This window comes from Eurosta solidaginis, chromosome 3 (assembly GCF_040869045.1).
Source record: "Eurosta solidaginis isolate ZX-2024a chromosome 3, ASM4086904v1, whole genome shotgun sequence".
Taxonomy (NCBI): domain Eukaryota; kingdom Metazoa; phylum Arthropoda; class Insecta; order Diptera; family Tephritidae; genus Eurosta; species Eurosta solidaginis.
In genome coordinates this window covers 31195522-31208691 of record NC_090321.1, presented here as the reverse complement: position 1 = coordinate 31208691, position 13170 = coordinate 31195522, and the positions used below count along the sequence as shown (strand labels likewise).

Sequence of the window (13170 nt, the reverse complement as noted above, 5' to 3'; positions counted from 1 at the left end):
CTATACGAACAACTCAGGTGAGGGGCTGGAATCTAATATAACACTCTAGAAATTTCTACGTCGTTTAAACTTCCATTATAGCGGAGCGTAATTCAGGTAGAAGCCATTGCGTTCTGGCAAGCGTGTAATTCACGTCAGGACCGGAACACAAGCGGTAGGATAACTATCTCTTCTGACCGGCAGCAACAAAAGCACTAGATGTTCCTTATACTAGCGCGAAGTTAGTAGGTACAAGCAAGTTTTAGCTACGTTAGTCCACTCTAGAAATATCCGTTATCTAGGTTGTGGGATATAAAGGACTCGGAGGAAATGAGATGGCTAAAAGTTTACATTGAGGAGAATAAAATCAGAGAATAACCAGCGCAGAAGTAAGTCTATCCTTAGGTATGGCCGAAATGCGGAATGACCACTAATGAGCCTTCCTGTGTATATGCCCTGATTCAGCGAGAACATATCTAAGATCCTGCGGAATCCCGTTTTGGAAAATCTGAGGAGGCTATCGTGAGAAGGCCTTCCAAACATCCTTTATTTTATTTTTGGTTGTACCTCATTATCGATTTAACAATCAATAGACTTGGGTGAGTTTTATGATACTACTCTTATATAGCTATTTGTGCGACATGGATCGCGTCTAGATGCCAGGACTAATTACAGCTCAAACATCAGATATAGCAGAATAAGAATGCGATCTGCCAAGGAAGACGGTCGGTGTTCTGCTAAACTTGGATCCGAATACCGTAACAGGCTAAAATATTGCCTATAAAAACTAAAACCTAACATACCCAACGTATTTTCTGCATGAGTAGGGTCTTCCTACGAGGTTAACCACTTTTTTCTACTGCCCTTATGAATAATGTATTGGCCGCCGTGGTGTGGTGGAAGCGTTCTCCACCTACTATACCCAATATCCTGACTTCACGCTCCGGGCAAAGCAACTTCCAAATTTTAGAAACAAGTTTTTTCAATAAGAAGAAAGTTTTTCGAAGCGGTGTCGCCCTTCGGCAGTGATTTGGCAAGCACTCCGAGTGTATTTCTGCCATGAAAAGCTTCTTAGTAAAAGCTCATCTGGCTTGCAGATGCCGTTCGGATTCGGCATTAAACATGTAGGTCCCGTCCGGCCAATTTGAAGGGAAAATTAAAACAAACACGACCCAAATTGGAAAAGAAGCTCGGCCTAAAATCTCTTCGGAAGTTATCGCGCCTTACGTTTATTTTTTTATGTATAAAAACAGCTTGCTGCAATGCGGGCCTAATTAAACATCATGTTTCATTAGACTTTCAAAAAGATTTTGATATTTCCTTCTTTGCACACTAAAGAACTAAGAATACGATTTAACATTTAAGTTCAACCATAGGCATGGTGTCCAACGGGTTTAACTTCTCGGTTTGCCATAAACTACAGGGCGAACTTTCAACATCAGTTTCTCAGAACTGAAGGGTGTCATACCAAGAAGGCTTCCCAAGTATATAAACTTAACGGAATGGATTTTGAGAAAAGGATTTCCGCCACTATTTTTAGCTATTCGTCATCTCTTATCGATGTAATTTTTGTAGAGCAATGAAGACCCTCTTGCTCCTTGACGCCAGTTTGCAGAGAGAAGAAGCGACTGGCGTGCCTTGTTGGACGGCCATACCGTTTAAAGAGTTAAGCGCCAATTAAGTAAGTAAGTAATGAAGACCCTCCCCGAGGGTTTTTTGGGAAGGTTATCGATATTGAAAGCCCTTTTGTAAAATATACATAGATGGTCCAAGGTACGGAAACCAGTAAGGTACCAGCCTCTCACTCCACTTCCCTGTTCCGTAAAAAAGGTGGTGTCGGCAAAGCCTTGCCTGCTAAAAATGTGTACGGACACACCCGGGCACTTCGCAAGTGAGTGGCATCGACCTTTTTTCTGAATGGTCAATGTACAACCGTAAAGTCATTACGAATGAGATGGTTCTAAAATTTTTTTAAGTCACTCACAAGTGACTAAGGCACTCACAAGTGATGCCATAGGGCAATTGACCAAGTCTGGTAGTTGTTGCTGTGCAACTCGTTTACAAAAGAATTGAGCTAATATTACAGTTTCTTATCATCGTCGTCGCTTATCAATATCTGGCTATCAAAGGTTATAAAAATAAAGTGTTATAATTTGATAAAATATCTGTGCGATATTTTTTGCACGAACGCTTTGTTGGGTTGACAAGATTTTGTTGTTTAGTTTGTGACCAAGTAGACAGAACAAGAAACTTACTTGAACTGGATAATTTATTTTATCAAACCATTGCTCCACAACCCGAAAATGAGCGAGTTAAAAATACGTCCCATAAGCGAGCAATTGCAAAAGATCGCTGTAGAGGAGCTGAATGAGGTACCCGAACGCATTGACGCCGATATCGAAGCAGTACGCACTTGGATCAAACAACAACCACATTTGCGCGCGCGTGACGATGATCAATTTTTGATCGCTTTTTTGCGTGGCTGTAAATACAGTTTGGAAAAGGTAAAAGGTAAAATTGACAAATTCTATACATTTCGTACCAAATATCCAGAATGCTTTGGTGCTTTTGATGTGGATGATGAGGATGTTAGACGTATTATAAATGCGGGGTGAGGTTTTTTATAAAACACTATTTAGAATAAATAATAATCACGATTTCATATTGGTTATTATTTTAAAGTGTTTTCCTGGTATTACCCAGTCCGCTGGGCGAACATGGTCCACGCATTATACTCATACGTCAAGGCGCCCTTTCAGCTGATAAATATACGATGGAGCAATTTGGACGCACAGCGAGTTACATACAAGAGATCACAATACGGGATGATGATAATACTCTTATTTCGGGTATGATATCTATTATTGACTTAGAAGGCTGTACGGCCGCTCATGTGGTACAAATGATGCCTAGTGTTATGAAAAAGTTATCCGTTCAGGCTGAGGAAGCGGTACCTTGGCGTCCAAAACAACAACATTTCATACATACACCAAGCGGTTTCGAAGTAGTCTTTAATATGTTTAAACCGTTAATGTCTAAAAAACAACAAGAACGCGTAAGTGAGGGGGAGAGGGAGAGAGCGATCAGGCGAAGTATAGCTTTTACCCAAATAACATTTTTTTCTCCACAGATTTCAGTGCACGCTGACAACTTGGACTCACTTTTTGATAAAATTCCACAACGTTACCTTCCGGTCGAATATGGTGGTGAGAATGGCACAATACCAGAGATTATAGCTCAAATGCATAAACAATTGGATGAGTATCGTGAATACTTTAGAGAAAATGTGAATTATGGTACTGACGAGAACTTGAGAGTGGGCAAACCAATCGATTTTGATGGTCTCTTTGGCGTAGAGGGTTCGTTTAGAAAGCTGGAGGTGGATTAGTGTAAAATTCGCTTGGATGAGTGGAGGAACCCTATCATACCAACTCAGAACTTAATTAAAGAATATATTAACTCAGAATTTTGTTCGCTATCGCAGCTGAAAATATATTGGTTTTATATTAAGATGGGATATTCTCGAGTTTAAGGCCGAACATAGTACACGGTTGAAAGTTTAAGCCTAAATTTTAAGCCATTAATGGGTTTAAGCAATTTTCCAAACTTTTTTTACCTAATTTCTACACCTTTTCAGTTTAAGTTCTGGAAATTACACTTCAAGTTGAGAATTTCCAATACAAATTCAGAAATATACAACTCAATTTCAGAAATTTACAAGTCAAGTTCAGAGTTTCCAATTCAAGTTCAGAAAATTACAATTAAAGTTCAGAAAGTTACAATTCATGCTCAGAATTTCCAATTTATGTTCAGAAAACTATAATTCAAGTTCAGAAAGTTGCATTTCAAATTCAGAAAATTACATTTAAAGTTCTGAAAATGTGTCAGGAATTTTTTTCTTTTACCCAATGGAAATAAATGTATGTATGGTAAATGAAGATAGTGAAGAAGATAGCGAGAAAAAACCTCTCCCTCTCTTTTCTCTCTTTTGCTTATAAGAGGTAAGAGGTCAGTTACAAGGCCATCCAGCTATATTCTTAGGTGGACAACCATTGATCTGCATTGAGTACGGCAGCAGTGATGACGAGTAAATTTCTGAACTTAAACTGGAAAAGGCGTAGTAAAAAAAACTCTCAGATTTGGGATCCGTGTACTTTTTCAACCGAAGACTGCAATAGAGTGTTTTCGATCGTCTACTCAGGGCGATTTTGCAGGACTTAATAAGATAGGGTATTCTTAAACTCAGGCCTCGATATGGAAGACTGGAAAACAAGTTGTAATATTTATTATTTTTTTCAACGAATAAACAATAAAAACTATTTGAGATTAAAAAAAATTTAGATTTTTTTGTATTATTTATTAATATTTTCCTATAACCAAGGGCGTAAATAATGGCTGCTACTGAGAGAGTCGGTAAAAAATGGACTCGAGTAAAAAGGACTTCAGTTTAACCCGCCACTTATGCTATTTTATGTGGGAGGCAATGTCCAAAATAAAACGGACAGCAATTCAGGTTTCCATTCAGTGATTATTAGACCCGAATATAATTATATAAGGGTAGAAATGGCGATCAAACTGACCTTCAAACATATATGTAATACTCCTATATAGCTAATAGAAAATGCACACAATGTGTTTTGAATTCGAAATCAAGTGTGACAAGAAAAAGTTTAAATTTAGATACATTCGATTATTGAATACAAAAACAAAAACGTTTAAACAGCAATATATCGGCACTCTGATGTTTGGGAATGTACCTAGCCTTTTTTTTTTTTTTTTTTTTTTTTGCGGGGAGGCTGAAAAATGCCTAATGCACCATAATTGCTGCATTTTTTAAGAGCCTACTGTTGTCCCTGCGTCCAGGTTCCCGCTATTTGCTCTGAGTGTCCATTTAATCGCCACTGCTTCGCATGCGCATTTCTCTGCGCTCCCTCTCAGCATCCATCAGGCGTGTCATTACTATAAATGCCATTTTGTTCACTGTAGTCCAGCACTCTTTCCTGTTGCACATATGTGATACTAAATTTCTCGTGGTAGGTTCCTCCACAAAGACTCCATGCAAGGTGAGTCTTTCTTCGTGGAAACGGGGGCAGTGGAACATGACGTGTTCTGCGTTTTCTAACTCCGTGGTACACATTGGGCAATGAGGATCTTCCTCTATCGTACGCTTCCATAAATACTCTTTGAAACCGCCATGTCCACTCATTATCTGCGTGAGATGGTAGTTCAGTTCGCCGTGCTTCCGCTCATTCCATTGAGCTACGTTCCAAACTAGTGTGAAAGTCCAACGCCCTTTACTCGAGGCCTCCCACCGTTCTTGCCACTTAGCTATTGTTTGTGTCCTTGCTCTTTTCTTGTCTTCTTCAGATGGTCGCTCGATATTAGTGTTATACAGATCGGCCATTTCGCTTGCCAGTAAGTCCACTGGGATTTTCCGGGTTAGAACCAGGATCGCGTCGTCGGACACCGTCCGATAAGCACTTGTTATTCTTAAAGAAGCAAGTCGGTACGCTGCTAATATATATTTTTGATGGGTCTGTTTAGATCCATACCACACTGGTGCTGTGTATAATATTATTGAGCTGGTTACTGTGGACAATAGCTGACGTGTAGCTTCGCTCGGACCACCAATGTTAGGCATTATTCGCATAAGTGATCCATTAACTTTGGTAATTTTCTCCCCTACCGCTCTGAAGTGCTCTTTGAAAGTTAACTTAGAGTCAATGTGCACTCCTAAGTATTTTATGGAATACTTTGAAGCAATTTGGTGATCCCCGACAGTTAAGACTAATTCGTTCGCCGACCGTTTGCAGCTTACTAATACCAGTTCCGTCTTTTGGCTAGCCAACTCCAGTCCCGTATTGGTCATCCATTCCTTTATTCTTGCTACGGCGTCATTGCATAATGCTTGAAGCAGGTCCAGTTTCTTGGCCACTACTACCACTGCAATATCATCAGCATATCACACATTCCAAAGCGTTGGACCGAGAACATATCCCTGTGGGACGCCTCCTGTGATTTTGTACTCTTTTGCTCCTGTACCACCTTTGTACCTAGCCTTTTGTAGCAATATAGGAGTGTTACATATATGCCTTCAAAACTCTCACTTTTTTTGAAATCAATCAATTATTTTTGAGTATTTCTCAGCACTTTTTAACAAAAATATACCCATGCTTAAAAAAATCAAGGAACCGCTTACATTCCTTACAGCAACTATTCAGTTGCTTGAGAAAGTCTCCATTGACTCTAATTAGCGCTGATCGGCCATCTCATGCCGGCACCTAAATTTGAGAAACGATTTAAAACTCTTCGGGCTAATTTACCACTCTCTATACTGCATAACTTAAGTCAAAGCGCACGTTGGTGACCCGAGAGTTTTAAGATATGCCTGCTATAGGGAGGCCCCCACCTCACAGGCCAGTTTGTATCCTTCCTTGAAACTGAAATTTCGAGTCTTTATGCAAGTTTACCGCAATAATTTCTACATAGTAAGGAAGAGCGTTTAATTTTCTAAAAAAAAGTTCTGATTCGAAGATAAAGATGGTCGTACGTATTGTGCTGAATGTTATCAACTACGCCACTTTCTCCTAATAAACAAACGCTGATAAATAACGACACGAAAGCACAAGATACCGAAAACGACGGTCCTACATTTTTGCGGGAACAAATCAAGGCGAATTCAGTACCTTCGCCTTGGAACGAATATCGTATAACAGCGAGTTTCAATGAATACGAGTTAAAGACTAGGCGCGATACATCAGAGGAGTATCGATAATACGATTCGCGAATAATCCGCTCCTGACTCTCTCTTTTGTTGGTCGTAAATAAAACGAAATATTTGTACACAGTATTTGCGTCTATTTTATTTCAACAAATCAATGAGACGAGAAAACACAAAATTTATTCAGTCATACCTATTCTTCTATATTAATTAATTAATTTAAATAATTGCCGTTTCAACTTAATTCAGTCCACTTCCAACTTTCTGAACGATCCTTCCATACCAAACAGATTATCGAAGTCAATAGGTTTGCCGGGACGTAACTTCTCATCGGTGCCATATTGTGCATTCGCTTTGAAAAAGTCACGATAGTCATCGAGCTTTTTATTGAGTTCTGCTATACCCTCCTCAATGGAACCATTTTCGCCACCATATTCTTTGGGTAGATATTTTAGAGGAATATGTTCGTAGAGGCTATCCAGTTTGTTGCCGTGCACTGATAGCTGCAAGGAAGGTCAGTTCGTTAGATTTGTGAAAGCGTTTTGAAACAAGGTCCTCACTGAATATAACTGGCAAGAAAAATATCGTCAAAAGAGTATCGTGAAAATAATGATTAATAAATAAATATAGAGGTGAGAAACCTTACCTATCCAGTTTAAAAATTTTAGAAGCTTCGCAAGCCTAAAATCCTTTAGTTCTAATAAATTCTCTACAGAGCTTCGGCTGTCTGCCTTTCCTAGATTATTAAAATCGCTACTCGAAACCTGTAAAGCCACGTTTACATCATGGTATGAAGGCATTAGGTTTTAATCACGCTCGAGGAATCCGATGGCAGGGAGTGTTGCAGAAACTCTTGCTCGTACTATACAAGTCACTTATATCTGTACCTCGCTTAAAACTGATATACCAACTCTGTTAAGAAGTTCACCCCATAGTTGGTATCGAGAACTACCTTAGGACAGAAGCAGACGATTTTTTGTTTAATGTAGGAGTCGGCTCTCAACTAAGTTTGGTGAACTGTTGCTTAACAAGTTCAGTGCCCCTGTAAAGCAGTTAAGCTATTATTGTTAAGTCTGAGACATTGGTTGTGATCCTTACTTGTGGTTCTAATCGTCTGGTGACAGGCAGGTCTAAATGATTCAATAAATCTCAATACTTGTTTGTATTGAAGTTTAAGTTCGTGTGTAACCGAACATTACATACTCAGTTGTGAGCTATGGTGACAACATAAGGGAATATAACCATGTAGGAAAATGAACCGAGGGTAATCCTGGAATGTGTTTGTATGACAGTGTATCAAATGAAAGGCATTAAAGAGTATTTTATGAGGGAGTGGGCCTTAATTCTATAGGTGGACGCCATATAGGGATATCGCCATAAAGAGGATCAGGGTTGACTCTAGAATTTGTTTGTAGGATATGGGTATCAAATGAAAGGGGTTAATGAGTATTTTAAAAGGGAGTGGGCCTTATTTCTACAGGTGGACGCCTTTTCGAGATACCGCCATAAAGGTGGATCAAGGGTGACTCTAAACTTTGTTTGTACGATATGGGTATCAAATGAAAGGTGTTAATGAGTCTTTTTAAAAGGGAGTGTGCCTTCGTTCTATAGTGGTCGCCTTTTCGAGATATTGTCATAAAGGTGGACCAGGGGTGACTCTAGAATATGTTTTTACGATATGGGTATCAAATTAAAGGTATTAATGAGAGTCTGTTGGATACCGCTAATTTTTTTTCGATCCTGATGATTTTGATATATGGAAGTTTATATCTATCTCGATTCCTTTATACCTGTACAACCAACCGTTATCCAATCAAAGTTAATATACTGTGTGAGCTCTGCTCAACTGAGTATAAAAATATTCTGAGCGATTGTGATTGAATCGGATCGGATGAAATAGTTTGCAGAGTTAAAAATATTAAATGAAGCTATCATCGTTAGGTAAGCCCACCCTTTTCGAAAGTCAAAGCTCTTCAAGATTAATTTGTAAGTGCTGTTGTAGCCATCCGAAGGTTTATAGGCAATCTTTCTATGCTCCAGTTCTAGCTTCTTCTGATACTAGTCCGACTGTCGGGGGACTGATCACCGATACCCTTTGGCCTGTGTATTTTATTTCCCTCGTGCGACAAACATGCTTTACGGAGGGAATTTTCTAAGCCCCTTAAGCCGTTGGACGACTCAAAATTATGATTGTCGACACTTAATTATATTGCCAATCTCTAAAGTGCGGATTGGAAGGCCCTTTAAGCATATTCATCCTTTGAGTTTTTAACATTTAAGCTTCAGATGGTGCTGATATTATTTGTCTACGAAAACTATATTTTTGGCCAAAATGGTATGAAAATCTCCTGAGGTTTACTAAATTATATCTTCCATTGGGTGAAGTTTACCGTTCGGTGAAGTGAAACTCCAAAAGCTGTCGGATGAACTTCTTACTAACTTAATTGAAGCATTAGTTTTGAGCGGCCTTGACCGCGCAAGAAAACGCTTCATGGTTTCGCATTCTAGTGTCAATTGAAAACATCAAGGGAATTTAAATTCTACTTTCACATACTCCCAGAACCTGTCTTAAGAATTGAGAGATCAAATATATGTACTTATATATTTCTATTGTATTGACCAGCTTGACAAAAGAGGTGGCTTTATAAGAGCACTTCCAAAGCTAGATGTAGGTCGATACAAAAGCCTTCTGTCTATCTGATCAAATTTCTAATAAACAGATCGCTTAAGATTAAATTTTCCCAGGAATCCAGACAAGATCTATACTCAGACCACTTATTTTCCTTGTTGATCTACTTCTGCGTTAGGTTGAACGTCACTAAACTGTTAGCCATTGTACTTACCCTCTGTTGATGCTTTTTCGAAAACATGGGCTTCAGTAGGTTGAAAAACGTTTCGAAGCTGCTTGGTGTATTTGTAAAATGGGCCGCCTTGGCTCGTAGCGGCAAAGCTTCCTCTGAGAACACGATCATCTTTTTCAAACCAGCTGGTGTCATTTGCATTAAATGTGCCGTTGATGCCTTCTTGACATCGATAACACTTACTATGCCAAAGATCAAAGCATAGTCATCTTCTAGCAATAATATATCTTGTATACCTTCCATGACATGAGCGATATCTTGCATTGTAAATTTATCAGCCGGATAACAACCGCTGCGAATAAAAGCGATACGTGGTCCGACTTCATTAAGAGGCGTTGGTAAGTAGACGATAATACTATAATGTGAAACACGTAAATCCATAGTACACAACTCTATTGATGCTCAAATGCATTTAAGGGAACTTACCCGCTATTAATGAGTTCACGCAATTTATGATCGTGCACATTAGTGACGCTGAAAAATTCGGGATATTTTGTGCGTAACGTATAGAAACGATCAATCTTGTGTTTAGCCTTTTCCAAACTGAATTTACAGCCACGTAAAAAAGCGAGCAGAAATTGATCATCCTCACGGGCGCGTAAATGTGGCTGTTGTTGAATCCAGATGCGTAATGCTGCTATATCGGCCGTAAGCCGTTCTGGTACTTCATGCAGTTCCTTAATGGCAGCTTGCTGTAATTGCGGATTAAGCGTACGTATGGAGAGTTTCAACATCCTTTGCTTTCTCTTTATGTTTGTTTGTATATGTACCTAACGTATTATCGACCTTTTGATCACTGCGCCCACTATGCAAACTGTTTGGAAATTTTTGGTAGCCAATTTAGGTTTGTAGCTGATTTCAGTCTTTATTGTTTTATTTCGTCGAATTGATATACAATGATAAGAAATTGTATGTTTGTGTTTTAAGATAAGAACCCTTGGTGCCGAAATTGAAATTGTGAAGGTGACTCAGTTTTGGATTAGATTTTGGATTATCCTGATGCAAGTACGAGTATTCCTCCATCTTCAAAAAGGGGAATAAGGAATGAAGCGACGGAGGCGGATACATTTTTTAACCTGTTAAGAAACATAGAGCTTGAAAGAAATGTTACGAAGAAGCGAACCGGACCAACTTTTTCAATTTGAAATTTGTTTTTCATTGCACAGGAAAAAAATAAAATCTAAAATCTAAAATTGTATTCATAACTTTGATTACGAAACAAGATATTAACTTTGATTAAAACTCAACCTTCTACTGATATTGGTCTTTAGAGGTCCCAATCGGATTGAGCAGGGTAAAAAGGAGGCAACCAATTAGGGCAGAATTGAGAAGTGTCGACGCAATAGACCAAAAAAGCTACGCATATCACTTAAAAGAGACTATAGGTTCAAGGAAAAATCTCGACCTCGAAGCAACAATTAGGATAAGTAATAGAAAGCTTCTAGTATTTCGCGAAAGGTGGAAGTAACTTTTCAGCATAGTCCAACAAAGTTCTGAAAACACAAGCGACAGATTCTGTCTATGAAGTTCAACTTGACCAAACTTTATATCAGACCAAATGCTTTAAATCTTACAATCCCACATATAAGATTAGTTTTCATATGCTTATATTTAATATATTGTGGACATGATAGTCTCTGCCAAAGAACCATATTATTAGCGATTTAGCTTTAAAAATCATGAATGTGTAGGGTTAGGTTAGGTTGAATGAAAGTTACCCCGATAGGAGAAGCTTACTTAAACAACACAATGGTCGGTTGTAATACTCCGTAAGATAACAGCGAGATAAGCTAAAGCTACCTAGAAAATAGTTACGACATAATTACTCTTCGAACCCTAGTCACCATTGACAAAAGAGCCCTTGTGAACACAATAATTTGCGCAGACCGACTGCCATTTCCTTTCGTCCAGAAGGATCTCGCTACCCTGGAGCGTTTGCTTAGCAAGTCCGAGAACAATCTGTACAGAAGCAGATCACATGCAGTTAGTCAGTTGTACCCATGCGGGCTAAGAGATCTGCTTGACATTAAAATAGCTCGATGCAATCGAAAGAGCGGTCAGGCACTCTCAGATCACTATTGATCGCAATCAGTTGATGCTAAAATGATCGGGTAGCTTGACAAAACAGCTTATATTGAACTTCTGTTAACTTGTCCACTGCCTCAGATGAGGCACTATGTCCAGTGCTTTCTCGAATGAACAGCAGTGTTAAAAGTTGCGCCCAGTGAAGATAGAAGAACGGTAGTGACCGAGGAGCAGCCGCCTTGCCCACATTATCAACCGGATATAAATATCTTCAGCATAACATTCCGTGCCCATGTAGGTGTGAGTCTAAAAGCGCCGCTGATACTAACCTGCGATGTTTTTTGTACTGACAGAACCCCATAGAGCAAAATTGGCTTAACTACCATTTGATAAAGCCAGTGTGCAAAACTTTGCGAATCATCGTGCAGGGTGTACAGAAATTTACCACTGACCAGGAGATCCAGGTCATGTGCGTTGACAGACACCCTGCAGTTACCGGCTTCCAGTTCTACCAAAAGCTTATGTACTACCACAACCTAGAGTAGAGGCGGCAAAACACCCCCTGCAGCATGCCTCTGCTCTCTCTTTCTCTCGAATCTAGCCCCACTTGACTAAGCTGTAATATTTGTGTCACACAGAAGTTCGTTAATGAATTCAATAAGAATCAATGCCAGACGGCCTAAATCAGAATTATCTTTTGCCTCTTGCTGTTCTTTTTTCATAACTTGTAGCTCCTTTAACCACAAGAAAGAATTTTCCCAATATTCTATGGCAATTGGCCAATTCTGATGTCCGATAATGACACTGAGCGCAAGTTAACAAGAGTAAAATCTCCTCCGATATTTTTGCATTCCTAACTGCTGCAAGTAATCATTTTCTTTCCCCAGCCAAATCGTTGACCACACTTTTTACCACTTGCTAAGGTCAAATTACAACTAGACATCAACTTTGATGACACTATAAGTGCCACTATCAATATTCATATTATCCCCGTAAATTGTTAGGAGGCAGTGGGACTAGATACTCAACGACTTCTAGTGGTATAACACATTTGACGAGCTTTCTTGGCCTGATTTTACTTGGAGCATACTTTAACTCATTAATATGGTTGGCCTGCTGCTTAGGATAGGTGGCGTTAGGGTCGATATATAGCGATTTTAATCATTGATGGTAGATTTGAAGGAATTTGTGGGAAGCTCAGATGAGAGAAAGGATTCAAAACTAACATAAATATAGCCATGCTGTGTTAGTCCAAATGATTCCAAGCAAAAGTTCCGGCTTCGATTTTTTTTAACATTTACATAAGTGTTAAGTATTTATTGCCCCTACACACACATTCATATATACAATTTAATTTTAACGCTACAGGCATACATTTTTAAGAACAAAGAGGATGTTAAGGGTGGAATCTTCAATTGGTTGATTATCTATGAGTTATCGAAATTCTTGTTTTCTCCATGCTAACTGAAGCATCGACTGTTAGTTAAGGTAGTCAAAAGTGGAATCAAAAATCAGCTGTTTTTTTTTTGTATTTACAATAGATTTTTGCGATTTGTTCTAAAAATATTCACAATTATCGATTTA

At 38.9% G+C, this 13170-nt stretch overlaps 2 protein-coding genes across 2 annotated transcripts; one reads left to right on the top strand and one right to left on the bottom strand.

Annotated features, from left to right (window-relative positions):
* Positions 1–2160: 2160 nt before the first annotated feature.
* LOC137243517 (retinol-binding protein pinta-like) lies at positions 2161–4317 on the top strand. The gene is made up of 3 exons (XM_067771305.1): positions 2161–2590; positions 2662–3034; positions 3110–4317. The coding sequence occupies exons 1-3, from the start codon at positions 2283–2285 to the stop codon at positions 3365–3367; spliced, it is 939 nt and encodes a 312-aa protein (XP_067627406.1). The 5' UTR covers positions 2161–2282; the 3' UTR covers positions 3368–4317.
* A 2511-nt stretch (positions 4318–6828) lies between these two features.
* Positions 6829–10864, bottom strand: LOC137243518 (alpha-tocopherol transfer protein-like). Its single transcript, XM_067771306.1, has 3 exons — positions 9988–10864; positions 9544–9916; positions 6829–7203 (listed from the first exon to the last, which is right to left on the bottom strand). Exons 1-3 carry the CDS (start codon positions 10293–10295, stop codon positions 6946–6948), a joined length of 939 nt encoding a protein of 312 aa, XP_067627407.1. The 5' UTR covers positions 10296–10864; the 3' UTR covers positions 6829–6945.
* Between the last annotated feature and the right edge of the window lie 2306 nt (positions 10865–13170).

Excerpts from the sequence above, each read along its gene's own strand:
- LOC137243518 (XM_067771306.1), bottom strand. The coding sequence starts at position 10,295 with ATGTTGAAACTCTCCATACGTACGCTTAATCCGCAATTACAGCAAGCT. Across the intron at positions 9,917-9,987 it reads CGTGAACTCATTAATAGCGG|TATTATCGTCTACTTACCAA; the intron begins GTAAGTTCCCTT and ends TTCACATTATAG. Across the intron at positions 7,204-9,543 it reads CGAAAAAGCATCAACAGAGG|CTATCAGTGCACGGCAACAA; the intron begins GTAAGTACAATG and ends CCTTCCTTGCAG.
- LOC137243517 (XM_067771305.1), top strand. The coding sequence starts at position 2,283 with ATGAGCGAGTTAAAAATACGTCCCATAAGCGAGCAATTGCAAAAGATC. Across the intron at positions 2,591-2,661 it reads AGACGTATTATAAATGCGGG|TGTTTTCCTGGTATTACCCA; the intron begins GTGAGGTTTTTT and ends ATTATTTTAAAG. Across the intron at positions 3,035-3,109 it reads CTAAAAAACAACAAGAACGC|ATTTCAGTGCACGCTGACAA; the intron begins GTAAGTGAGGGG and ends TTTTCTCCACAG.